The sequence below is a fragment of the Meriones unguiculatus genome, chromosome 14 (genome assembly GCF_030254825.1).
Source record: "Meriones unguiculatus strain TT.TT164.6M chromosome 14, Bangor_MerUng_6.1, whole genome shotgun sequence".
In the NCBI taxonomy this organism is placed as follows: domain Eukaryota; kingdom Metazoa; phylum Chordata; class Mammalia; order Rodentia; family Muridae; genus Meriones; species Meriones unguiculatus.
The window spans coordinates 5,428,310-5,453,588 of record NC_083361.1 but is presented as its reverse complement, the minus strand read 5'-3'; the positions used below and the strand labels follow the sequence as shown (position 1 = coordinate 5,453,588).

The following is a 25,279-nucleotide window of genomic DNA, read 5'->3' as shown; positions in this document are numbered from 1 at the left end:
CTGTTTTCTGCCTTCTCTGGTTTTCTGGGCTCACATTGGGGGAGGACCCACAAGCTTTTTGAATTCTCATGAAGTTACATCTTACTCTATTCGTAAACGCCAAGCTCTGTGTGAAGTGAGGAAAAGCCAGAATGCTCAGAGGGCTTTCCCTGCGAAAGAGCCTGGGCCGGCAGACACCTTCCGTCTGGAAGGTGTGCCAGCTGTGCCAGCTGTGCCAGTCCTGAACCCGCTTCCTGAGACTCTGCTGGCTGCCTGGCTCTTGCTCTTTAGGCCCCGAACCTGATCCAGGGTGCAGTGTCCTGCTGCCACTTCCCCACAGCTTGCCTTTGCCTTAGTTTATTTGCTTCATTCAGGTCGACAGTTCCAGTCTAGGACCAGAGACTCATTCCTTCTCCCTTCCCCTCCACAGGCCTGAGATTATGCGGTTTTTCCTTCCCCATCCTGCCATGGATCCCCCCATTGGGGCTTTTCTCTCAGAGCCTCTGAAACTGGTAGATTAGCCAGGAGCAATGCCCCACACCTCGACAAGGCTAATCAGCCCCTATGGCTCCGATAGGTTGGTGCAGTTAGCCGCTAGGCTTCGGCCAGCGCTGTGTGATGCCCTGATCACCGTAGGCGGCCTGGAGTTCCCTGCTCACAGCCTAGTGCTGGCAGGTGCAAGCCCAAGGCTGGGTTGTGGGGGCCGGTGGGCTCTGGTTGAAGGCATCAGCCCTTCCACCTTTGCTCAGCTTCTGACCTTTGTGTATGGAGAGAATGTAGAGCTGCAGCCTGGGGAGCTGGGGAACCTTGAAGAGGCAGCCAGAGCCTTGGGGGTGCAGGCCCTGGAAGAAGCCTGTAAGAGAGCACGAAAGGAGAAGCATGAAGATGAGCTGGACCCAGGACTGAAGAGGCACCAGCAAGCAGAAGAGCTCGTGAGGAGCTCCGAGAGAGGACTGGGGGGTCCTGGAGAGAACCAGAAACCAGAGGAGGATTTTAGAAGTAATGGGAGACAACAGGAGATGTCACACAAGCGCAGAGCACCCAGAGAGAGCCCTGAGACGCCGGGGGAGGCACTCAGCCCAGCCCCCGTGAGCGAGGTCGCAAGAGGTAGAGCGAGCAGCAAGGGCTCTGAGGAGTGGCTTCGTGGGTGCCCTGGTCCCCTCTCCCCACCAGGCTCCCTCCTATCTAGCCTCATTGCCAGGCCCTGGTGGGCTGAGGCCCCTTGGTTGGGGGAGGGCCAACCTGCCCTGTGGAGCATCCTGCTGTGGCCACCCAGATACGGCAGTCCCTTCTCCCATAGCACCCCCATCACTGCAGCCTGGCAGGGCTGGCCTCACGAGCAGAGGTGAGTGGAGGGCTGAGTGGAAGCTGTCGAAGCTGGGAGGGAGCGGCTCAGGAGAGGCAGCAGTGATGGGTGGAAGGGCACATGTCTCCTCTCGCCACTGTACATTTCCTGAGTTACAGACAAAACATTCCCATCATGAGAGAGGCCAGAGTTGGTTAGGTTCTTGGGCTTTGCCAAGGCTGTATTCTTCTCCACCCAGGATCCCACTGACCTTGAACGGTTCCAAAGGTCTCTGGAGTCAGAATCAGCTGGCCCACTCCAGCTCCACTCCAGGTAAGCCCCTCATTACTCCACACAGGGCTTCTGCCAAGTGGCTGGGCTCCGGGAGTCCAGCCTTAGCAGGGCCCCTACTTCACTCTGCTTCCAGGATCCTTTCCCCGGGGCCTTCAAAAACTCAGCCCTTGGGAGATAGAAGAGTCCGGGCAAGGGTACACAGGTAAGTATGAGGAGAGAACTGCTGTCCCTGCCCCCAACAACAACAAGCTCTTAATGGCTTCCCCGGACAATATTGATTCATCCTCAGGGATTCTGGTCCGTCTTGACTTCTCTGTCCACACAGGCACAGTGGCGACTGTTGTGGGTCAAGAACGCTCCCCATTGCACCAGCACCCTCCTTCCCCCTCTCCTGCGCGCTCTCGGCCCTATTCTTGCTCTGTCTGTGGAAAGAGGTTTTCACTCAAGCATCAGATGGAGACGCATTACCGAGTCCACACAGGTATGGGCATCCTGCCCGGTGTGAATTTGTCTTCCGTTTCCATCGCTGATCTGCCAGTTCCTCCCTCGCCCCATTGCTCCACACACCCCTAGCTTGGCCAGCCTTCACCCATTTCTTCCTTCTCTGGCTTTCTTCTCCAACTGTAGGAGAGAAGCCCTTCTCCTGTAGCCTCTGTCCACAGCGCTCCCGGGATTTCTCTGCCATGACCAAGCATCTGAGGACACATGGGGCTGCTCCCTATCGCTGCCCTCTATGCAAGGTTGGCTGCCCTAGCCTGGCTTCCATGCAGGCGCACATGCGGGGCCACTCCCCGAGCCAGCTGCCGCCTGGATGGACCATACGCTCCACCTTCCTCTACTCTTCCTCACGGCCGACGAGGGCCTCGATCTCTCCCGGGAGCTCTTCCTCCCCCTCTGCCACCTGACCCGGTGCTGGTGGCAGCTTCTCTGGCTTAGCAAGAATCCAACTAAAGAATGTAAGATGGGAGGACTCAGCCGCCTAGCAAATTTGACTGCAGAAGCGCTGCCGGACAGGAGCCACCAACTCTTTCCGGATGAGCGAGGGTTGCAGAAGTCTCGGCCGGCTGGCGAGCCCGAGTTAAGGACGTTTCAGTTGGTGAAGATTAACTGAGGACTATCGATTACATCACTATAATAAAGAGTTTCCTATGCTCGCCAGTGAGGATGAGTCCGACTTTTCGTCCGCGCTGGGGGGCTCCCACCTTTGCCACTGTCCTGTAGCGGCCCCTGCTGGCCGTCCACCACATACTAAACAGAGGGTCAGATATTTCATTTCCGGTGGCTCCGTGTAATTCCCGAGCGCAGCGCGCCGCAAGGGCGCTCCGGCCCCTGTAAGAGGAGAAGGGTGGCATGTGAGCCACCCCCCAACACTGGTCCCTTCTTAGCAACGCACCGCGCGCGTACTACAGGGTGAGAGAGGAGCGCAGATTCAGGTCCCGGTTTCGACCACCCGCCTGCTCTCCTCCGAGGGGTGGTCGGGGACCAGCCTCTCCAGCATCGTCCCCCCGCGCCCGGCAAGCGCCCGCCGGGTTGCCCCTGGGAGTGAGGCGAACCCAGCGCCACTGCCCTTCCCTCAGCCCACGGCTGGCGCGGTGGCTAACTTCATTTGCTGGTGTTGTCGGTGGGGTTCCCAGGGTCCGAAGCCAGCGGTCCCCTAGGAACGGTAGTCCGTGCAGGTCGCTAGCTCCGACCAGAACAATGGGAGGAGCCTGAACAAGGACCACACCTCCTCGAGACCACGAACTGGCTCTCCCGGCTCCGGGTCGCTGCCGGGGATCCTGTAGTCCCAGCTCTCCCGCCCTAGCTGTCGGCGGAAGGAGCGAGGCGACGGGACTACATTTCCCAGAAGACCTTGCGCCTCCCGCTCTCAGGCCGCGACTCACGGTCTGCTCTCCAGGTGCGGTCTGAGGCTGAGGGCCGGCCGGCCCCGGACTCCTGCTCCCGTGGTGCCCCGCGCGTGGCCAGCCCAGCCCCCGGCTCCTGCCACCCCGTCGCGGCGCTGGTTGTTGTCGTGAGCCGCAGCCGCCCCGCTTCGCCCCTCCTCTCCTCCCCTCCCCCCGGCCTTGCGCACGGGCCGCCCCTCCCCCCGCCTCCCCGGCCCCTCTCACGGTGCCAAGATGGCGGCGGCGGCGGGCGGCGGCAGTTGCCCCGGGCCTGGCTCCGCTCGGGGCCGCTTCCCTGGCCGGCCGCGGGGCTCCGGCGGGGGCGGGGGCCGCGGCGGCCGAGGCAGCGGAGCCGAAAGAGTGCGGGTAGCCCTGCGGCGCGGCGCGGCGGGGCCGGGAGGAGCCGAGCCCGGGGAGGACACGGCCCTGCTCCGTTTGCTGGGTCTCCGCCGGGGCCTGCGCCGGCTCCGCCGCCTGTGGGCTGGTGCGCGCGTCCAGCGAGGCCGGGGCCGAGGCCGGGGCCGGGGCTGGGGCCCGAACCGAGGCAGCATGCCGGAGGAAGAGAGCAGTGACGGGGAATCCGAGGAGGAGGTGAGGCGGTCGGAGGCGTCTCCAGCGCCGGGTGGGGCGGAGGCCAGGGGCTTGCAGGGCTCCGGGTAGCTCCGAAGGGTCTTGCGGACAAGTGGGATTCTTGAGGCTTCTGGAAAGAAGCATGAAGGAAGCATGGCTGTGTGGAGCTTTCGGGTGGCTAAGGCCTTAGAAAGTGGTCGGAGAAACCCTGACTGCAGTAGACGGCTCCAGGCGAGCCCTGCCGGTGTCCTGAGCTGATCTTTCGCGGTAGCAGAGCAGGAGAGGAGTGGGTGAAGAGGCCACAGGGATTGCATGCCTGACCAGTGCTGGTTGACAGCAGTGGCGTGGCCTTGATTGACCACGGCTAGAGCCTCTTTGGGCTCTACCTGCAGGCTGCCTTCTTGGGCCTTAGGATCCGCGACACATCCCTGGTTTCACCAGTGCCCCAATTGCTCCTTGGTTCTGAGGTGGAGAGTGGTGGAGGCTTCTTGGGGCACGGATTGAAGAGGGATAGAATGAATGCTGAGTCTTGAGTCTGGAGTGAGTGCAGTCAAGGTTCATCCCTCTCAGCCTTTCCGAAAAAAGGCAGGAGGGTGTGGATTATATTGCCTAGGAGAGCTAGTAGTCCTCCGAGGGCTCAGAATGGATTGTAATATGATAAACCACCTGCTCCACCCCTCATTCCCCCCAACACACTGCCCATTCCCATTTATGAAAATCCTGGAAGGGTGTGAGTGGAGGACCTGCTTTGTATTAAGTTGGAATTAGCCGTCGTTGTAATGCCCATTGCTTAGCTGGTGGAGGACCCTCCAGTGTTTTCTTCTGGGCTGTGCTAGTATGGTCTGGTTAAAGAGCGTCGTCTAGTTCCTTAGTTTCTTCTGACCTTGCCTCAGTCTTTTAAGTTCTTTGGGAAATGAGGAGCAGGTTTAGGTGGAAAGCTAAGTGTTATATCCTCAACACTTGAAACCCAGGTGGAACCAGGGCTTTGCCACTGACTGCTGTTTCTCCCCTTCACCCCTGGTCCCCTAAATCAGGAGTTTCAGGGTTTTCATTCAGATGAAGATGTGGCCCCCAGTTCCCTGCGCTCTGCGCTCCGATCCCAGCGAGGTGAGTGATGGGGAAACTCTACCTCTCTAGTGTTATGGGAAGGTTCTCGCCTTTTGTGTCAGCTCTTTGCTGTTCAGCTAGTCTCCACCAGTTCCTGAGTGTGCCTTGTGTTCAGAGATCCAAGCTAGCCTGGGCTTTGGGAGAAACAGACAAGGAAGACTTAGTAGCCTGCCCTTCTGGGGTGCTTTCCTGAAGTCTACAGGGCCAGCTTGACCCCTCTTCCCACAACTGTTCTCCTTTTAGGTCGAGCCCCCAGGGGTCGGGGCCGAAAGCATAAGACGACCCCCCTTCCTCCTCCTCGCCTAGCAGATGTGGCTCCTGTCCCCCCAAAGGCCCCTACTCGGAAACGGGGTGAGGAGGGCACAGAACGGATGGTGCAGGCACTGACTGAACTTCTCCGGAGGGCCCAGGCACCCCCAACCCCCCGGAGCCGGGCATGTGAGCCCTCTACTCCCCGTCGGTCTCGGGGAAGGCCCCCAGGACGGCCGGCAGGCCCCTGCCGGAAGAAGCAGCAAGCAGTAGTGGTAGCAGAAGCGGCTGTGACAATCCCTAAACCTGAGCCTCCACCTCCTGTGGTTCCAGTAAAGAACAGAACTGGCAGCTGGAAATGCAAGGAGGGACCTGGTCCAGGACCCGGAAACCCCAAACGTGGGGGGCAGCCTGGGAGAGGAGGCCGTGGAGGCAGGGGCAGAGGCCGAGGCGGACTTCCCCTTATGATCAAGTTTGTTTCAAAGGCCAAAAAAGTGAAGATGGGACAGTTGTCCCAGGGACTAGAATCAGGACAGGGTCATGGTCAACAGGGGGAAAGCTGGCAAGATGCCCCCCAAAGAAGAGATGGAGATGAACAGGAAGGGGCCCCATGTTGGAAGAAGCAGGAGCAGAAATTGGAGGAGGGAGAAGAGAAAGAAGAACAAGATGCCAATGAGGACAACAACAAACAAGAGAAAGAGGAGACTGAGAGAGCTGTGGCTGAGGAAGAAATGATGCCAGCCAAGAAGGAAGAGGCAAAGCCGCCATCACCGCCCTTGACTCCTCCAGTCCCTTCACCACCTCCTCCTCTCCCACCCCCTTCAACATCTCCTCCACCTCCAGCATCCCCCCTACCACCCCCAGTTTCTCCTCCTCCCCTACCTTCCCCTCCCCCACACCCAGCCCCAGAGAAGCAGGAAGAGTCTCCTCCTCTTGTGGTCCCAGCTGCATGCTCTAGGAAGAGGGGCAGGCCTCCCCTCACTCCTACCCAGCGGGCAGAGCGGGAAGCTGCTCGGTCAGGACCAGAGGGCACCTTTTCTCCCACTCCAAGCCCCAGCACCACCACAGGAGGCCCTCTGGAAGACAGTCCTACTGTGGCCCCCAAAAGTACCACCTTCTTGAAGAATATACGGCAATTTATTATGCCTGTGGTGAGCGCCCGCTCCTCCCGTGTTATCAAGACACCCCGGCGATTTATGGACGAAGACCCTCCTAAACCTTCCAAGGTGGAGGTTTCTATTGTTCGACCTCCTGTTGCAACCTCCCCACTTGCTCCCCAGGAGCCAGTACCAGTCCCCTCCCCACCTCGTGTCCCAACTCCCCCATCTACCCCAGCCCCACTCCCAGAGAAGAGACGGTCTATCCTAAGGGAGCCCACATTTCGCTGGACCTCACTAACCCGGGAGCTGCCACCACCTCCACCTGCTCCTCCACCACCTGCCCCTGCCACTCCCTCCCGGAGGCCCCTGCTCCTTCGGGCCCCTCAGTTTACTCCAAGTGAAGCCCACCTGAAGATTTATGAATCGGTGCTTACCCCTCCTCCTCTTGGGGCTCCTGAAGCCCCTGAGCCAGAGCTGCCTCCTGCTGACGACTCTCCAGCTGAGTCCGAGCCTAGGGCAGTAGGGCGGACCAACCACCTCAGCTTGCCTCGGTTTGTCCCTGTGGTCACCACTCCTGTTAAGGTTGAGGCACCCCCCCATGGAGCTCCAGCTCTGAGCAATGGGCAGCAGTTTCAGGCTCAGGTGCAGCAGCCCCCGCAGGCCTTGCAGACCCAGCTCCTGCCCCAGGCACCGCCACCACCACAGCAACCACAAGGACAGCCACAGGTGCAGCTGCAGCCACTTCCATCACCACAACACACGCCACCACTGGAAAAGGCCCGTGTTGCAAGTCTGGGTCCCCTGCCACTGTCTGGGGTGGAGGAAAAAATGTTTAGCCTCCTTAAGAGAGCTAAGGTGCAGCTATTCAAGATCGATCAACAGCAACAGCAGAAAGTGGCAGCGTCCATGGCGGTGAGTATGGTGCTTTGGGCAGGCCCCCACGCTCACTCCTGAAACAGTGTTTGGCAGAAACACTGCAGACCACTTTCCCCTTCCATCCGTTTCTTCCTTGGTCCCATCCCTCCCTCTCCTATTCCTGTTCCCCCTGGTCCTCATTTTGCAGCCTGTGACCCTGTTATTTCCCCTACCAGCCAAGTTCTGCAGTGCAAATCGAAGAAGCTGTGGGCACTGTCAAACAGACCCCAGACAGAGGCTGTGTCAGGTCTGAAGATGAGTCTGTGGAAGCTAAGAGAGATGGAGCCTCGGTATGCAGTGAGAGGAGGGGCTTCTGAAGAAGGCTGGCTGCAGGACCATAGGGAGCCATTTCCCACACCTCTTCCTGGTTTTTCCTCTCCCAGGGCCCTGAGTCACCTGTCCAAGGCCCCCGAATCAAACATGTCTGCCGTCATGCTGCTGTGGCCTTGGGTCAGGCTCGGGCCATGGTGCCTGAAGACGTACCCCGCCTTAGTGCTCTCCCGCTCCGCGATCGGCAGGACCTCGCCACCGAGGGTAGGGAACTTGTGGGAGGCTTGACGACGAGCGTGAGCAAGAGCACCAGGGAGCCAAGTAGAGGGATTGGATGGGGAGAAGTGGATTGTAGTCCTGCTAGGTCTTTCATAAAACCTGGTTAGTTCCAGGGCCCCTGGAGCCTGTCAGTGTGGAAAAGTGAGGGACAGTAGGGACTTGAGGGAGGGTACCTAGTGGTCCTGTGTTCTGTCTCCACTCCATCTGCTGCAATAGATACGTCATCAGCATCAGAGACTGAGAGTGTCCCGTCCCGATCCCAGCGGGAAAAGGTGGAATCTGCAGGGCCTGGGGGAGACTTGGAGCCTACAGGGTCTGCAGGGGCCCTGGCCCACACACCACGGAGGTCACTGCCATCCCACCACGGCAAGAAGATGAGGATGGCTCGTTGTGGGCACTGTCGGGGTTGCTTGCGTGTGCAGGACTGTGGCTCTTGTGTCAACTGCCTGGATAAGCCTAAGTTCGGGGGCCCCAACACTAAGAAGCAGTGCTGTGTGTGAGTAGCTGCTGTGTAGACTCTGGTCCCCCCGGGGTTGTCGGTTACTGAACCTCTCGTCCCAGCTCCTCTTCTGCCCAGCCAGCAGCGGGATTGGCATCCTTGTGGAGAGCTTCCTCTCTTCCCCCAGAACACCAGTCCCCTACCCTGGTGACGTGCTGCTCCCCTCCCCAGATACCGGAAGTGTGACAAGATAGAGGCTCGGAAGATGGAGCGACTGGCAAAAAAAGGTAATAAAGTTTGAGGAGCATTTCTTCGCAAAACCTAAAGTAGATAGTGGTATGACCAAGGCCATGTTTTCTTTGCTTTCCGTCTTGCCTTTGCATCTAACATATGTCCTTTTCTACCTAAGCTTTTACCTCTCCTGCATTCTTTTTTTGTGTTGCACTTTTTTTTTTTTTTGTCCTGGTACCCATGTCCCTGGCTGAGTTCAAATCCTACCAAGTCCCCTGTTCCCACAGGCCGGACGATAGTGAAGACGCTGTTGCCCTGGGATTCCGATGAATCTCCTGAGGCCTCCCCTGGTCCTCCAGGCCCACGCCGGGGGGCGGGAGCTGGGGGGCTCCGGGAGGAGGTGGGGGCCACTCCCGGGCCCGAGGAGCAGGACTCCCTCCTACTGCAGCGCAAGTCAGCGCGACGCTGCGTCAAACAGCGGCCCTCCTATGATGTCTTCGAGGACTCAGATGACTCAGAGCCCGGGGGTCCCCCTGCTCCAAGACGTCGAACCCCCAGAGAACATGGTATGTTCTCAGTTAAGTTATTTTATGCCTCTTTTCCTTTGGCCATTCTTGGAATCCAGGGCCCTCTGTGTCTTTTTGTTTGTTTGCTTAGAAGGGACTGGACTCCTCAGTCTGTCCAAGAGGGCAGCTGGGAACAAAGGAGGAAGTATTTCTAGGGGAACATAACACAAGTGGTGTCAGACACTCCCTGGAGGGCTTCCTTGTGAGCCCTGGTTGGAGGAAGCCTTGGGAATGTTGCAGAGGGGTAGAGGACCCAGCATGGGAAGGGTCAGCTGTCCTGTGTCCTGCCTAGAGCTGCCAGTGCTAGAACCTGAGGAGCAGAGCCGGCCCCGCAAACCCACCCTGCAGCCCGTGTTGCAGCTCAAGGCCCGAAGGCGCCTGGACAAGGTCAGCACGGCCCGCTCCGAGAACCCCAAGCCCTGTGTGAGGCATGGCTCCTGCTCTCCAGGAGCTACCTGGCAAGTCAGGGTGATGGGCACACCTGAGTGTCGTGGTGTGTCCTCACCAGAGGACAGGTCCTGAGGGATGAGGCAGTCCTTGCCTTTCTGGAAAGCCAAGTGGGATCTGGGCAAAAAAGGCAGGGTCTGGCAGGTTGGGGGAGGCCAGTGAGGAGAGGAGTCTGCCGAAGGGTAGGGTTGGCGTCTTTGACCACTCCATGTTCCTCCTTAGGATGCTTTAGCCCCTGGTCCCTTTGCCTCTTTTCCCAATGGCTGGACTGGAAAGCAGAAGTCTCCTGATGGTGTACACCGGGTCCGAGTGGATTTTAAGGTACAGGGTTGAGGGCCAGTTTGTAGAGCCTATGATGGAAGAAACTTGATTGTGTCAAGAGTAACCAGAGCTTTCAGCATGGATCTGATTTGTATTTCCGGCTGCTTTCAATCCTGTATCCTTTCTTACCCCAGGAGGATTGCGACCTGGAGAACGTGTGGCTTATGGGTGGCCTCAGTGTACTTACTTCCGTGCCAGGGGGCCCACCAATGGTGTGCCTGCTGTGTGCTAGCAAAGGCCTCCATGAGGTTAGTGCTTTGCCTTTTTTTTTTTTTAGACAAGACAGTCCTGCTCTCCAAATCTCCTCTCCCCCTTCCTGACCTTGACCTCTCAACCGGGGACCACCCCCTGGCTGTCAAGCCTCATGCTTGCTGTCCATTTCCTTACTCCTAGTTGGTCTTTTGCCAAGTCTGCTGTGATCCTTTTCACCCCTTCTGTCTGGAGGAGGCTGAACGGCCCTTGCCTCAGCATCGTGACACCTGGTGCTGCCGGCGTTGCAAGTTCTGCCATGTCTGTGGGCGCAAAGGCCGAGGGTCCAAGGTGGGCCACTGGTAGCTACGGTGGGCAGGTAAAGGCCTGGGGGGTGGGGGGGAGGCTATCTCTATGCATTATATTTGACGCTGCCTTCCCCACTGTCCTCCAGCACCTCCTGGAATGTGAACGTTGCCGCCATGCTTATCACCCAGCCTGCCTAGGACCTAGCTACCCAACCCGGGCCACACGTAGACGGCGCCACTGGGTGAGAGATGAGCCCACATCCCTTGCTCCGGCATTCCACTTGTGCCACCCTTGGTCTTAACCTGGGCCAAAGCTCTCATAAAATGTCAGGGCTGGACATGACTCTTGAGAATGTGACAGGCAACATTTCTTCTGTAGGGTGTACACATAGGCAAGCCGTAGATGAAGAATTGGTTTTTAGGGGCTCCTGGAGTCAGTATTCCCAGCCTCACAGGAACACCCTCCCACCCCCTACCCTGAGGTCCACTCCTGCCCCTTTCTTCCTCCTTTCATGCTTCTTGCCATCAGTTCTTGTACTGCTCCTTCTTCATCTGTTTGTTTCCACCTGTCCTCACCATCTCATCTGTCGGTCTGCTTCGGTCTGATTTGTGGCTTTCTTCTAACATCACCCTGCTCCCCCAGATCTGTTCAGCCTGTGTGCGCTGTAAGAGCTGTGGGGCAACTCCAGGGAAGAACTGGGACGTCGAGTGGTCTGGAGATTACAGCCTCTGCCCCAGGTGCACCGAGCTCTATGAGAAAGGTGGGACCTGGCAGGAGACAGGGCTTGGGGGCTGGGTTGGAATGGGTCAGGCTCTAGATTAGGGTCTTACTCGTGGTCTCCAGCGCCAAAATGAAGAGATTCTAGTAGGTTTCTACTTTTCGGCTGCAGAGATTTTCCTTTGACTCAGTACTGTTCAACCAAAGTCCTCTAGTATACAGATAATGAGCACAGAGTAGAGCCGCTCTTGGGAGTAGTACGAGTGCTGGGCTTGACAGCCTACTCATCCTGGAAGACCCCTCTGAAGAACCCCATGTCTCCGCTGGGGAGCTTGGAGACCAGTGCTGTCCTCATTGTTCACCCTCTGCACTTAGCAAAGCCCCCCCGCCCGTTTTCTTTGAAAGGCGCTGGGCCTGCAGAGAGGACAGGCTTCGTCCACAGACAGCTTTCGGACTGAGGGGTGTAGTAGAGGCAGCTTGTGTAGCTGCCAGAGACACACACTCTGTACAGGGCTCAGACGTCAGTTCTGCCTGCCCTGACTTCTGCGTCTAACTCTTCCCCAGGGAACTACTGCCCAATCTGCACGCGCTGCTATGAAGACAATGACTACGAGAGCAAGATGATGCAGTGCGCACAGTGTGACCACTGGGTCCATGCCAAGTGTGAGGGGCTCTCAGGTGAGAAGATACAGGTTCAGCCCTTGGGAACCTGTCCCCCACCACAGGCCTGTAGGATGACAGGTGGACTAACTCCTTGGCCCTGGGGGACGCCTGGGGGCCCTTACATGTTCCTAGTCCATCGCCTCTTTTGTCGTTGTCATTACAGATGAAGACTATGAGATCCTTTCTGGGCTGCCAGACTCGGTGCTGTACACGTGTGGGCCGTGTGCTGGGGCAACACAGCCCCGCTGGCGAGAGGCCCTGAGTGGGGCCCTGCAGGGAGGCCTTCGCCAGGTGCTTCAGGGCCTGTTGAGCTCGAAGGTGGCAGGCCCGTTGCTGCTGTGCACCCAGGTCTGGAGGACCCGGGGGCGGGGGTGGGGTGGGGTGGGCCCAGTCCAAGCCCTTCTAACATCCTCCATTTGCAGTGTGGGCAGGATGGGAAGCAGCTCCATCCAGGACCCTGCAATTTGCAAGCTGTGGGACAGCGGTTTGAGGAAGGCCACTATAAGTCTGTGGTGAGTGGGACATGGGGAGGAGCAGGTGGCTGCCCTAAGCAGAGCTGGGCTGGGGTTGAGGTTTGGAGTAAGGGCTCAGACACTAGGAAACTCCCTTACAGCACAGCTTCATGGAAGATATAGTGGCCATCTTGATGAGGCATTCAGAAGAAGGGGAGACCCCAGAGCACCGGGCTGGAAGCCAGATGAAAGGGCTCCTACTGAAGGTGACTACTGGGGTGATGCCTGGGGGGTGATCTGAGTGGTGGCAGGGAGCAAAGAATGGACCCTGTAGACCCCATCCCCATCTGTTCTCGAGGGCAGGCAGTTCTTCTCATTCTGTTTAACCCCTTTCCCAGCTGCTAGAGTCTGCGTTCTGCTGGTTCGATGCCCATGACCCTAAGTACTGGCGACGGAGTACCCGGCTGCCGAAGTGAGCAGGGCTGAGAAGCTGGAGGGGGACCAGGGAGTGAGGCCAAAAGCAGAGGCACTTGGGATTCCAGGGATCAGGCTGGGATCAGGAGCAAGGTTCAGGTCAAGGCTGGAGAAGAGGGTTGTGGGGTAGGGACCGGGGTGAGCTTTCTCTGTTACTTCTAGACTAGCAAGGATGCGTGTGTGTGTGTGTGTGTGTGTGTATAGTTAGCTCTGTCTTTGTTTCTACTTTTTGAAGGCATTTGAAAACTCATGTTTGGGATGTTAGGCAGGCACTGATGTCAGACAGGTGGACAGAGTGGTGACATGGGAGCCTAGATAAATAAGAGACTGGGAATCAGAGAAAGTCCTGGAAGGGGTGATAACTAAACTGAGAGGTGGAGTATTCCAGGAGCATGGAGAACAGAGCATCTCACTGGCACAGAGGAGCGGGGCCTATTTGAGAAAGAAAAAATGTACACGAGAAAGGAAGAAAGGAGTCGGCATGCCAAGGCTTATGTTACGGGTGGGCTCTAGTCGAGCTGCTTTGTTGAGCGCACCAGATGCTAACCTCCTGTCTCCACAGTGGCGTTCTCCCCAACGCCGTGTTGCCCCCATCCTTGGACCATGTCTATGCTCAATGGAGACAGCAGGAATCAGAGACCCCAGAATCTGGGCAACCTCCAGGGGATCCTTCAGCAGGTACTAGGAAGCAGGGACTGAAACCTGATAGGTGGACTATGCTCTAGATCCTGGCTTTTAGATTTACCTTCCCATATCCTTTGCAGCTTTCCAGAGCAAGGACCCAGCTGCTTTCTCACACCTGGATGACCCTCGTCAGTGTGCACTTTGTCTCAAGTATGGAGATGCTGACTCCAAGGTAAAGGTTACCCTGCAAAGCTCTTGGTGTGCAGCCTGGTCCTTGGAACTCCCTCCTCAAGCCACTCCTCTTCTGTCCACAGGAGGCAGGGCGGCTCCTGTACATTGGGCAGAATGAGTGGACACATGTCAATTGTGCCATTTGGTCAGCTGAAGTGTTTGAGGAGAATGATGGTTCTCTCAAGAATGTCCATGCTGCTGTTGCACGAGGAAGGCAGATGGTAAGGGCATGGGCCCAGAAGGGTGGGCATCTCTTGGGGTCCCAGGTTGGTACTTTTCTCCAGTGTGGAAAACTCTTTATTACATGGTGATCTCTGGGATGTGTGCTTCCATTCCACTGCTGGTCCCTGCCACTCTTCTTGTGGTGCTGGGCATTGAAGCCAGGGCCTTACATATGCTAGGCAAGTGTTCTACCACTGAGCGATATTACAGTCTCAGCTTTTTTTATGAGGCAGGTCTCATGAGCTTTTGGTACTCATATTTAGCCCAGCCTGGTTTCAAATGTAATCTTCCTGCTTCTGCTTCCCAAGTGCTGGAATTGTAGGTATGTGCCTAATGTCTGGCTCCCTTGCCCCTTTAGTTGTCTCAGGATTCCGGCACGAATTATTGGCAGCACTTGTTCTCCAGCTAGATCTAGGCCTGTAGCCTAAGAGGTGGCAGTCAGACACCTGGCTGCTGTTTACCTTTGTAGGACACAGTGCTATCTTTCTCTCATTAGGCAGTCTCCTTGACTCAGGTCAGCTGCAGAACCCTTTCTCGACCAGGTGAAGTGGCACATACCTTTAACCCCAGCACTCTGGGAGATAGAGGGAGACTGATCCCTGTGAGTTTGAGCCCAGGCTGGTCTACAGAGTGAGTTCCAGGCCAGCCATGGCTATATAGAGAAACCCTGTCTTAAAAAAGAAAGAGCGAGCTAGGCACACACCTGTAATTGTGTAGCACTCAAGGAGGCAGAGGGAGGCTGATCCCTGAGTTCAAGTACACACAACCCTCCCCCCCAAAAACAAAACAAAACAAAAAAACTTCCTCACTGTGTGCTCCTTGGTGGAGTCTTGGAGAAGACCCTACTCCTGGCAGGACCTGTTGAGATAACTAATGTGAAGAAGGTGGCAAGTACCAATCAGTAAGAGCTGTTAGCTTTCTCCAGACCTTGCTTCATGTTTCTGAGGTAGCTTGAGTGTGCTGCTGGCCCTGAGCTCAGCTAGGGAAGAGGTTTTTCTTCCTACCTGGGCTGTATAAGATGCTAGGCCACCCAGGGCCTTTGCAGTATTCTCAGTGATGCTGAGCCACATAGTTTTCACCTCAGTGGTCCCTTCCTCCCACAGCGCTGTGAGCTCTGCCTGAAGCCTGGAGCCACAGTTGGCTGCTGCCTGTCCTCCTGTCTCAGCAACTTCCACTTCATGTGTGCCCGGGCCAGCTACTGCATCTTCCAGGATGACAAGAAAGTTTTCTGCCAGAAACACACAGACCTCCTAGATGGCAAGGTGGGCCAGGCTGCTGGGGATCTGCTGTCCACTTCCTGATTGTCTCAGGCTTCCCTGTAGTCCTATAGGCCAAGCCTTTGACTGCTGAGTTCTTGCCTACAGAGCTTTTCCCTCACACTCCCCTGCCCTCTGCCAATCCAGCAACCCCATTGACTTGCCTCCTCCCAGGAGATTGTGACCCCTGACGGTTTTGATGTGCTTCGGCGAGTCTATGTGGACTTTGAGGGCATCAACTTCAAGCGAAAGTTCTTGACTGGACTTGAACCGGATGTCATCAATGTACTCATTGGTAAGCAACTTGCTCTCTTACATACTACTTCTGACCTCACCTGGCCCTGCCCTACCTGACCTTTCTTTTGTACTATAGGCTCCATCAGAATCAACTCCCTGGGCACGCTATCTGATCTCTCAGACTGTGAGGGTCGGCTCTTCCCCATTGGCTACCAGTGAGCACTCCAGAGCTGGTGAGGGGAGGACTCCAGGGCTGAATGTTGTTTCCAGGTTTCCCTGACCTTCTTGTCCCATATGTCTGCCTGCTCCAGGTGCTCCCGCCTGTACTGGAGCACAGTGGATGCTCGGAGGCGCTGCTGGTATCGGTGTCGAATTCTAGAGTATCGCCCTTGGGGGCCACGAGAGGAGCCGGTTCACCTGGAAGCAGCCGAAGAGAACCAGACAATTGTGCATAGCCCCACCCCTTCCTCAGGTAGCACTTGGGTACTGCCTCATCCCCTTCTCAAATGGGAGCCTCACAAAGCGGTTAGGCCCATCTCCATACCCTCCTTGCCTTGAGAAACTTTAGGGTGCACTTACTCTTATTTCTTGTAATGACAGAAGCAATAGTGACTAGCTTTGACGCATACCGCAGGGGCTGTGCTTGGCATTTCATGGGAGCTGGTGGACAGCCATAGGGAATAGGAATGTTCACAGCTGGCTTCCTGAGGGCTGTGTACTCTTAACATTGATTGATCTTGCTAAGGACACAGACTCCACGACATTATGTACAAGGGGAATGGCTTATCTCTACAATAACAGTGGTAAAATAGGATTTGGCCTCTATGTGCTTATTTCCCTAGCTTTGTGTACATGATCCTACAGAGGCCAGACGTGTCATGTCCCCTAGAGCTGCAGTGGTCATGAGCCACGTGACATGGTTGCTGGGAAATGAGCTCTGGTCTGGTGGAAGAGTAGCAAGCGCTCTTACCTACTGAGCCATCTCTCCAGACTTGAGGAAGGTTTTGGTACAGAGCCCCCTCACCTCGCCTGTTCTTGCCTTTTCAGACCCCCCCAATCATGATGACCCACCAGATACAGATTCCCTGATTCCCGGAGATCCTGTACACCATTCACCTGTTCAGAATCTGGATCCCCAACTAAGGACAGATTCAAGCAACGGCCCTCCTCCCACCCCCCGCTCCTTCTCAGGGGCTCGAATCAAAGTGCCCAACTACTCACCATCTCGGAGGCCCTTAGGGGGCGTCTCATTTGGTCCTCTGCCCTCCCCAGGTAAGCACACAATGCCAAGAATGGGTAGAACAGATGGGTGGTGTAGCTTGCCCACGCCCTTAATCGTAGCGTTCAAGAGACAGGCAGGCAGCTCTCTTTGTGAGTTTGAGGCCAGCCTGCTCTACAGAGTGAGTTCCAGGATAGGCAGGACTACACAGAGAAACCCTTTCTCAATACTTAATAACAGCAGCAACAAAAGAATGGGTAGAGCTGGGAAGTCTGGAGTGCTGGCTGATACTGAGCTGTTTTCGCCCACAGGAAGTCCATCTTCCCTGACCCACCACATCCCTACAGTGGGAGACTCGGACTTTCCGGCCCCCCCCAGGCGATCTCGGCGTCCTAGCCCTCTGGCCACGAGGCCACCACCATCCCGCCGGACCTCCTCTCCTCTCAGAACTTCCCCTCAGCTCAGGGTGCCCCTGTCTACCTCAGTCACAGCCCTCACACCTACCTCAGGGGAGCTGGCTCCCCCTGACCTGGCCCCATCTCCCCTGCCACCCCCTGAAGACTTGGGCCCAGACTTTGAAGACATGGAGGTGGTGTCAGGACTGAGTGCTGCTGACCTGGACTTTGCAGCCAGCTTGCTGGGGACTGAGCCCTTTCAGGAAGAGATTGTGGCTGCTGGGGCAGTGGGGAGCAGTCAGGGAGGCCCAGGGGACAGCTCAGAGGAGGAGGCCAGCCCTGCCACTCACTATGTTCACTTCCCTGTGACGGTGGTGTCTGGCCCTGCCCTGGCCCACAGCTCCCTCACTGGAGCACCCCGAATTGAACAACTGGATGGAGTGGACGATGGCACAGACAGTGAGGCTGAGGCTGTCCAGCAACCCCGGGGACAGGGGACTCCTCCTTCGGGACCAGGAGTGGCCCGAAGTGGGGTCCTTGGAGCAGCAGGGGACAGAGCCCGACCTCCTGAAGACCTGCCTTCAGAAATTGTGGATTTTGTGTTGAAGAACCTAGGGGGTCCTGGGGAGGGGGCTGTTGGTCCCAGAGAGGAATCTCTGCCCTCAGCACCTCCCTTGGCTAATGGCAGCCAGCCCCCACAAGCCCTGCCTGCTAGCCCAGCTGACCCCACCCGGACATTTGCCTGGCTCCCTGGGGCTCCAGGGGTCCGGGTATTGAGTCTGGGTCCTGCTCCAGAACCCCCTAAACCTGCCACATCCAAGATCATCCTTGTCAACAAGCTGGGGCAAGTATTTGTGAAGATGGCTGGGGAGGGTGACCCTGTCACACCCCCAGTAAAGCAGCCGCCTCTGCCCCCTATCATTCCTCCAACAGCCCCCACCTCCTGGACTCTGCCCCCAGGACCCCTGCTCAGTGTCTTACCAGTAGTAGGGGTAGGAGTGGTCCGGCCTGCCCCACCCCCACCTCCACCCCCACTAACACTGGTGTTCAGCAGTGGACCCCCCAGCCCGCCACGCCAGGCCATCCGTGTCAAGAGGGTGTCTACCTTCTCTGGCCGATCCCCTCCAGCTCCTCCCCCGAACAAGGCTCCCCGGCTGGATGAGAATGGAGAGTCCTTGGAGAATACCCACCATGTGCCGGGGGTCAGTGGCAGTGGGTAAGTGTGAGTCTAGGGTTGGGTAGCAGGCAGAGGAGGTGGACGGAAGGAAGACATATGGGCCGCCTGTGCTTTGTTCCAGGTTCAGCCGTGTGCGGATGAAAACGCCCACAGTACGTGGAGTTCTGGATCTGAACAGTTCCGGGGAACACTTTGAGGAAGAAAGCCCTGGGTGAGTGACCAGGTCCCCTCCTGGAGGCTCCAAATATCTCCCTCCCAATAATTATTGCCTCCTAACAGGTTTTTCTTCACAGGCCCCCTCAGGACCGGTGCCCTTTGCTGCCACTTCCTGAAGGTCCTTCCCGGGCCCTTGATGGTTCCTCAGACCTACTCTTTGAGTCCCAGTGGCATCACTATTCAGGTAGAGACCAGCTTTTCCTCTCACTTCCTCCTTGTGCTTGGCCTGGTAGTGACTGACAGAACCTGGATTGGTTCACTTAAAAAGCTTGGTGTACAGCAGGGGCTGATTGGGTTCATTCTCCAACGCCAGAAAACAAAAGCAACACACACTCAGTGGGCACAAGCCCAAGGCGAGGTGTTAGAGTTACACACTGTTTCGGAGCTCCTGGCCTTGTGAAGGAAGCACAAGTGTTAGAGATCAGAGCTAGTAGCTGGGTGTTGGTGGTGTGCCTTTAATCCCAGCACTTGGGAAGCAGAGGCAGCGGGTCTTTGAGTTCAAGGCCAGCCTAGAGAGCAAGTTCCAGGACAGCCAGAACTACACAGAGAAACCTTGTGTTGAAAACCATCCCCGTCCCCAAAAAGGGGGGGGGAGAAATCACGTTTAGTAATGTAAGAAAGAGCCGGGTGTGGTGGCACATACCTCTCTAATCCCAGCACTCTGGCAGCAGAGGCAGGCAGATCTCTGTGAGTTCAAGACCAGTCCGGTCTACAAAGTGAGTCCAGGGCATCCAGGGCTTGTTACACAGAGAAACCCTGTCTCTATGTTCCCCACTCACCCCCAAAGAAAAGAAAGAAAAAGAAGAAATGCGGTTTAGTGATGTATGTTTGTAACTGCATGCTGAGCCAGATTTGATTCAGATTCAGCAGTAGTGATCAGAGAACTAGTGCCTAATAAAGCCAAGAAATTAGGGATCACGCAGGGAGGGTGGAGCCCTAGAATCCAAGTGAGGGGCAGGAATAGTAGGAAGATGAGAAAAGACCAATGTTCCAGAGGCCAGGAATGGACTGGTCAGCAGTTACCTGCCACACTGAGCTAGCAGACCAGGCCTGGTCTGGCAGAGTGAATGAGGAGGTGGCTTGGGGCGGGTAGGATGTTGAAGATCGTGGTTGGTGAGAAGCCAGAGCAGCACCCAGGCAGCTGGCCAAGAAGTTGAGCTAAGGATCCGGAGGAGGTAGGGCAGCAGGTCAAAGAGCTTGAGGCTATGAGGGCTGCAACCTCAAAGCGGAGGGGAGGGGAGGGGAGTGTCTGAGGGAAAGGGCAAGGGAGCAGTGGTCAGTTTTGAGCTCCTGCGATGGGGGAAGGTCTGGCATGTCCCTGCAGGTTGACTCACACGTGGGTGCTACTCTGTGACACGGGAAATGAGGCCTCTGGTGGCCTCGGGGTCGCTCTGTGCAGCAGCTGAGTGATCTGGCAGGAAGCTGGGGCTGGAGGGAGCCAGCCTACCCAGGTGTGGGTCTCATACACAGAGGCTGGCTGTGAGCACCAAATGAGAGCTGAGAGGCTTTGGCCTGACGTCAGGGTGTGGTGGTGACAATGGCAGGCGCACTCTGTTCTTGGGGACCAGACGTGGCCTTTCCGCAGCTTGGGTTAGATAGGCCGTGTGAGGAAGAATGATGGGAGGGCTCTGCACCTGTCCCTGTTAGTCACGGAGCAGCAGATGAAGCGGGGAGGAGTCGCTAATGGAAGGCCTGGGTCCTGGAGATGATCTCCGCTTTGTAGCGGGGCTGGCTGTCTGAGGAGGGCTGGGAGGGTGTTGGGACAGGCTCGCCGGAGAAAGCAGAGGTGATGGACTGGCCATGTGGGTCTTGCTCCTGTGTCGTGTTCCACTCCTGCTTTTGTGTCCCACCCCTTGCCCTAGATACAGTGGTAGGCTTTGGTGTACACTGTGGGTGCTGTCGGCCAGCAGCATTTCTCTCTAACCTCCCGCCTTGAAGGACTTCCTTCTCTGGCTTCCAGGACTCTACATTTTCCTCTCTCCTCTGGTCATGTCTCATTTCAACCTTCAATTTGTGTATCCCACGGCCCTAGCCTTGTGTTTGTGTGGCTTTCCCAACGTGCTTTCTGGGACTTGAAGGCTCTTACTCCTGTCTAGGTTCCGATAGCTACTATAGCCCAGGCCTAGTCCCTGTACCTGCTTTCTGCTGTTTTGTCATCTCCACTATCAAGTTGCAGGGGGAATATCCTCATTATGACAGTTGATGGCAATCTTCCCTTTACTGTGTTCAAACCCCAGACTCAGGATCACACTTACCCTTTACTGTGTCACATTAACACCTGCTACACCAGTCCTGCTGCTTTGTCTTTACAGTCTGTGACTCCTGAAGATGGTGTACATCGTGATCCCAGCTACTCGAGTCAGGGAGGTCTTTTGAGTCCAGGAGGTCAAGGCTAACCTGTTCAATGTAGTGAGACCCTGTCTCAAAACAGAATAAATGCAGACAGTCCAAAAAGTCCCTAAAATAGTTTATAACAGTGGCTTTCAACCTTCCTAATGCTGTGACCTTTTAATACAGTTTTTCATGTTGTGGTGACCTCCAACTATAAAATTATTTTGTTGCTTCTTCATGACTAATTTTGCTGCTGCTATGAATCATAATGTGAATATGTGATATGCTACCCCAAAGGGGTCACAGCCCACAGGTTGAGAACCACTGGTTTCTATTACGAGTGTACTTGAATGTATGTGTCCAGGCTTACACGTTATAACATCTGTAAGAATTCACTGTGTTTTGAGCTGGGGGTGTAAACCGGTGATGGAGTGTTTACCTAGCACATTCAAGGCCCTGGGTTCAATTCCTAGTGTCCCCCCCCCCCCCCGTTATTTATTTATTTAACTGTATGTAAGTAATTCTCCAGTATTTGTAGAGTCTGTTTCAGGGACAGAATAATTACAGGTAGATGGGTGTGTCTGGTGGGCTGGCTTTCAGTGAGCTTGAGGGGCCCAGGCCTTCATGCTTGTGTGCACCGCTCAGAAAAAGGTTTTCCAGGCCCCTTAGAACAACCAAATCAATGTCATAGGACTTACTAGGTGATTGAAGTAGGAGGAGGGCCATCGGACCCTGTATGTGTTTGTGCCAAGGAGTGAGAGAGACTGATGTTAGCTGGGAATCGGGGTCTGCCTCTCTGTATATATATAGCCTTGCGACTCTCTGTATATATATAGCCTTGCGACTCCCTATGTAGACCAGACTGGCCTCCAACTCAGAGATCCACCTGCCTCGACCTCCTGAATGCTGTGATTTAATGTGTGCGCTACTAGCCTGTCGGTGGTGGCTTTCAAAACTAGGAAGGTGATGCTCACCTACTCTTACCTTCCCCAATGGAAGCAGGTGAGGCCTCAAGCTCTGACGAAGAGCCTCCGTCCCCGGAGGACAAAGAAAACCAGGTTCCGAAACGAGCTGGTCCACACCTGCGCTTTGAGATCAGCAGTGATGATGGCTTCAGTGTGGAGGCAGAGAGCTTGGAGGGTGAGTTGAGGGTAGTGGTAGCTGGGGTGGGGGAGGGCGGTGTCCATACCCTGTCTTGACTTTTCTGCCTCTCATTCCAGGGGCGTGGAGAACCCTGATTGAGAAAGTGCAAGAGGCTCGAGGGCATGCACGGCTCAGGCATCTCTCCTTTAGCGGTAAGAGCTAGCCCCAGGAATGCTGGGAGCGAGGGCAAGGTAGGCCCTCCACGCCACTGTTGTGCTGTCCTCCCTTCTGTTCTCAGGCATGAGTGGAGCGCGGCTCCTGGGCATCCACCACGACGCTGTCATCTTCCTGGCAGAGCAGTTGCCTGGGGCCCAGCGCTGCCAGCACTACAAGTTCCGCTACCACCAGCAGGGAGAGGGCCAGGAGGAGCCACCTCTGAATCCCCACGGGGCTGCCCGTGCTGAGGTTTATCTCCGGTCAGTGGCTGGGGAGCCATGAGTTGGGGATTAAATCTCGAAAGATTGAAGCTGAGATGCTAGGCTACTGGAGGAGTGATCTGTAGAATTGTGTGAGAAGAGTGGGTTCTGCCCACCTCCCATTTTGCCGTCCTTGCCCGTAAAGTCCTCAGGGATACTAGCCTAGACCAAAGGATGGTAGGCAGCATTCTTTGAAGGAATGGTTGTGACCTTCTCATCTTCCACCCATTTGCAGGAAGTGTACCTTTGATATGTTCAACTTCCTGGCTTCCCAGCACCGGGTGCTCCCGGAGGGGGCCACCTGTGATGAAGAAGAGGATGAGGTGCAGCTTCGATCCACCAGGTATGCAGAGCAAGTTGGGGTACTGGGTCTGGCCTGAAAGGGTCCTGACTATTCCTGGTTACCAACTTAATGTGGTGTTGCTGTCTTCTGCCAGACGTGCCACCAGCCTTGAGCTTCCTATGGCCATGCGCTTTCGCCATCTCAAAAAGACATCCAAAGAGGCTGTGGGTGTCTATAGGTCAGTGGGGTTGGGGGAGATGCCCCTTGGGTGGATGGATAGTGCCATGATGGGGAGCTGCCTGGTGTCTGTCCCCCTGCCCCCTGAGTTTCCGTGGCCCATTCTGCCCTGCAGATCAGCTATCCATGGACGAGGCCTGTTTTGTAAACGCAACATCGATGCTGGTGAGATGGTTATTGAGTACTCTGGCATTGTCATTCGCTCTGTACTGACTGATAAGCGAGAGAAGTTCTATGATGGAAAGGTAAGTGCCGGCAGATGAGCTGCGGGGCTGTGTGCTGACCAGGACAGAGCTAATCCCTTCGTCCCATCCCTGTAGGGTATCGGGTGCTACATGTTCCGCATGGATGACTTTGACGTGGTGGATGCCACCATGCACGGCAATGCTGCCCGCTTCATCAACCACTCATGTGAGCCCAACTGCTTCTCTCGAGTCATCCACGTGGAAGGCCAGAAGCACATCGTCATCTTTGCCTTGCGCCGCATCCTGCGAGGTGAGGAGCTCACCTATGACTACAAGTTCCCCATCGAGGACGCCAGCAACAAGCTGCCCTGCAACTGTGGCGCCAAGCGCTGCCGTCGCTTCCTCAACTGAGGCCAGGGCTGCCCCAGATTCCTCATGCGCCCGCTGCCATCTCAGCCTGGCCTGTGGCTCCCTACTCTCAGCGTCTCTCTCCTGCCCTCCTGTCCATGGTGGATGTGGGCATGTAGGGGGCCAGGAGTTCTGCCTCCAACCCTCCAGTCCACCCAGCCATTGCCTCCTTCCTCCTGCCCTGGGGACCCAGGATGTAGATATTGTACAAAGGTTTCTAAATCCCTTCTTTTCTATGCACTTTTTTATTTAAGAGGGTGGGGTCCCAGGTGGGAATCCCCCCACAATAAAGTCTGTCAATGTTTGGAGAGGTGGTCTTCCATGATTTTGTTACTGTGGTTGTGAGTGTGCCTGTGCTGCCTCATCTTGTGCCCATAGAGGTCAGAGGCCAATTTCAGGAGTCAGTTCCAGAGATCCAGTTCAAGGCTGAAGGCTTGTGTGGGAAGCAGTTTTACCCACTGAGCCATCTCGTCAGCCCTGTGCATTTCATTTGTGTGGTGCTGAAGGCAGATGGAAGCTCCCACTTTGCATAACCATTGTAACCCAGGAAGCCACAGTCCAGATGAGGGAGTAGAGTTAGGATGTGACTTGCTGGATGAGAGTGCTGGCGTATCATGTATGAGATGAAAAGGTGAGGTGTACTTGAAAAGTAAAGGCAGGGGGATCTAGGTTCCAGGTTCCAGGAACTGAAAGTCCTCTGCAGCTTCATACAGGGTTCAAGGCCAGCATGGGCTACATGAGATCCAGCCTCAAAGTGTGCTGGTGCCTACCTTCTTGCACAGCTGAGTGAGTAACCTCACGGGCAGCCAGGTAAGATGGTCCTGTTCATACTGGATCCTTTACAGAAAAGAAGGATGTCTGTTGGCTTGGGGCCCACTCAGGACTGTATGTCAGGAAAACCCCTTTAAAGGAAGAGAGTGGACACTGGCTCCACGGGGAACTTTTATTAAACCCCAGCAAACCCTGACACGGCCAAGTGTGGACAGCACCTGCAGTGCATCTGCATGACCCAGCTGGCCCAGAGCAGCAGATGGCTCCCTCGCTACCACCATCTCAATTGGGGCCCTCACCAGGACACACAGGAGGCCCGAAGCGTTGCAGGCAGCTGCTGCAGCCCCTCTTGCCAGTGCTCGAGGCGGCCGCAGAAGGGAGGGCCTTCCAGTGAAGCAGCCTCAGAAGCAGCTCTGCCGCCACCACTGTCCAGAAAGGCCAGCTGGGCCCCAGCTCGGCAGAGCCTGCACCCCGAGGGCTGTGGCCACTCGACTCGACCCCCGCCACTTCCGCAGCACACTCCAGGAATTCAAGGCAGAAGGAAGGGGCAGATGTGGGCACAGAATTAATTCCTGGACCTTTTTGGGAGCTGGTGTACCCTGTCCCCAGCTCCAAGCCCACAAGGTGCGAAGAGAACTTGATGTGATGTGGCTCGGCAGATTATCGTGTCCTCATACTGGTCTCTGAGACAGGGTAACAGAACCTGTCTGGCCCGGTGAAGTCAGTGTGTGTGTTGGGAGGCGGGGAGAGTTTACTTTAAAGGTCACAACAGGTGTAGTGTGCACACCTTGGGGAGGCAGGAGGATCTCTGTGAGTTTGAGGCTAGCATGGTCTACATAGAGAGTTCCAGGCCAGCCAGGGCTACACAGAGAAGCCCTGCTTCAAAAACAATTAGAATCAACAAACTACACTACAGTACCTGGAAGGTAGTAAGTTCTGATGAAGGGTTTGCAAGGGCTAGACGTTAGACCTTTCACCTCGGTGGTGAGGTGTGGGCTTCAGTGAGCAGGCCTAACCTGTAGCAGACTCACCAGTACCAAGCCACCTCTCGTCCCCTCTTTTTCTAATCCCATCTGTTAGGAATCCTCCAGCCTACCACAAACAGGCACCTATCCCTAAAGGAGCCTAGAATGGACCTTGAGGTTCCGGATACAAAAGCAGTCCCCACTCACCAGTGCAGACCCAGACG

The 25,279-nt window shown here is 56.1% G+C and overlaps 2 protein-coding genes across 4 annotated transcripts; both read left to right on the top strand.

Moving 5' to 3' along the window:
* The first annotated feature begins 509 nt into the window (after positions 1 to 509).
* Positions 510 to 2,720, top strand: Zbtb32 (zinc finger and BTB domain containing 32). Of its 2 annotated transcripts, XM_021641330.2 has the most exons (5): positions 510 to 1,324; positions 1,524 to 1,597; positions 1,692 to 1,760; positions 1,884 to 2,039; positions 2,186 to 2,720. In XM_021641330.2, the coding sequence occupies exons 1-5, from the start codon at positions 510 to 512 to the stop codon at positions 2,461 to 2,463; spliced, it is 1,392 nt and encodes a 463-aa protein (XP_021497005.1). In that variant the 3' UTR covers positions 2,464 to 2,720. The 2 variants fall into 2 exon arrangements, with proteins under 2 accessions (XP_021497005.1, XP_060222654.1); XM_060366671.1 differs by having other exon boundaries at positions 1,692 to 2,039.
* A 927-nt stretch (positions 2,721 to 3,647) lies between these two features.
* Positions 3,648 to 23,627, top strand: Kmt2b (lysine methyltransferase 2B). 2 transcript variants are annotated; one of them, XM_021641317.2, is made up of 37 exons: positions 3,648 to 4,032; positions 5,046 to 5,118; positions 5,362 to 7,379; positions 7,559 to 7,672; positions 7,766 to 7,916; positions 8,148 to 8,427; positions 8,602 to 8,657; positions 8,889 to 9,167; positions 9,460 to 9,554; positions 9,837 to 9,935; positions 10,070 to 10,183; positions 10,329 to 10,475; positions 10,579 to 10,674; positions 11,076 to 11,193; positions 11,715 to 11,828; positions 11,977 to 12,161; positions 12,236 to 12,325; positions 12,427 to 12,531; positions 12,664 to 12,737; positions 13,302 to 13,417; positions 13,504 to 13,595; positions 13,678 to 13,815; positions 14,920 to 15,078; positions 15,247 to 15,367; positions 15,446 to 15,524; positions 15,621 to 15,781; positions 16,357 to 16,581; positions 16,840 to 18,139; positions 18,222 to 18,311; positions 18,394 to 18,500; positions 21,650 to 21,787; positions 21,868 to 21,942; positions 22,029 to 22,206; positions 22,442 to 22,549; positions 22,644 to 22,727; positions 22,842 to 22,971; positions 23,047 to 23,627. In XM_021641317.2, the coding sequence occupies exons 1-37, from the start codon at positions 3,676 to 3,678 to the stop codon at positions 23,320 to 23,322; spliced, it is 8,142 nt and encodes a 2,713-aa protein (XP_021496992.1). In that variant the 5' UTR covers positions 3,648 to 3,675; the 3' UTR covers positions 23,323 to 23,627. The 2 variants fall into 2 exon arrangements, with proteins under 2 accessions (XP_021496992.1, XP_021496986.1); XM_021641311.2 differs by having other exon boundaries at positions 21,647 to 21,787.
* The last annotated feature ends 1,652 nt before the right edge of the window (positions 23,628 to 25,279 follow it).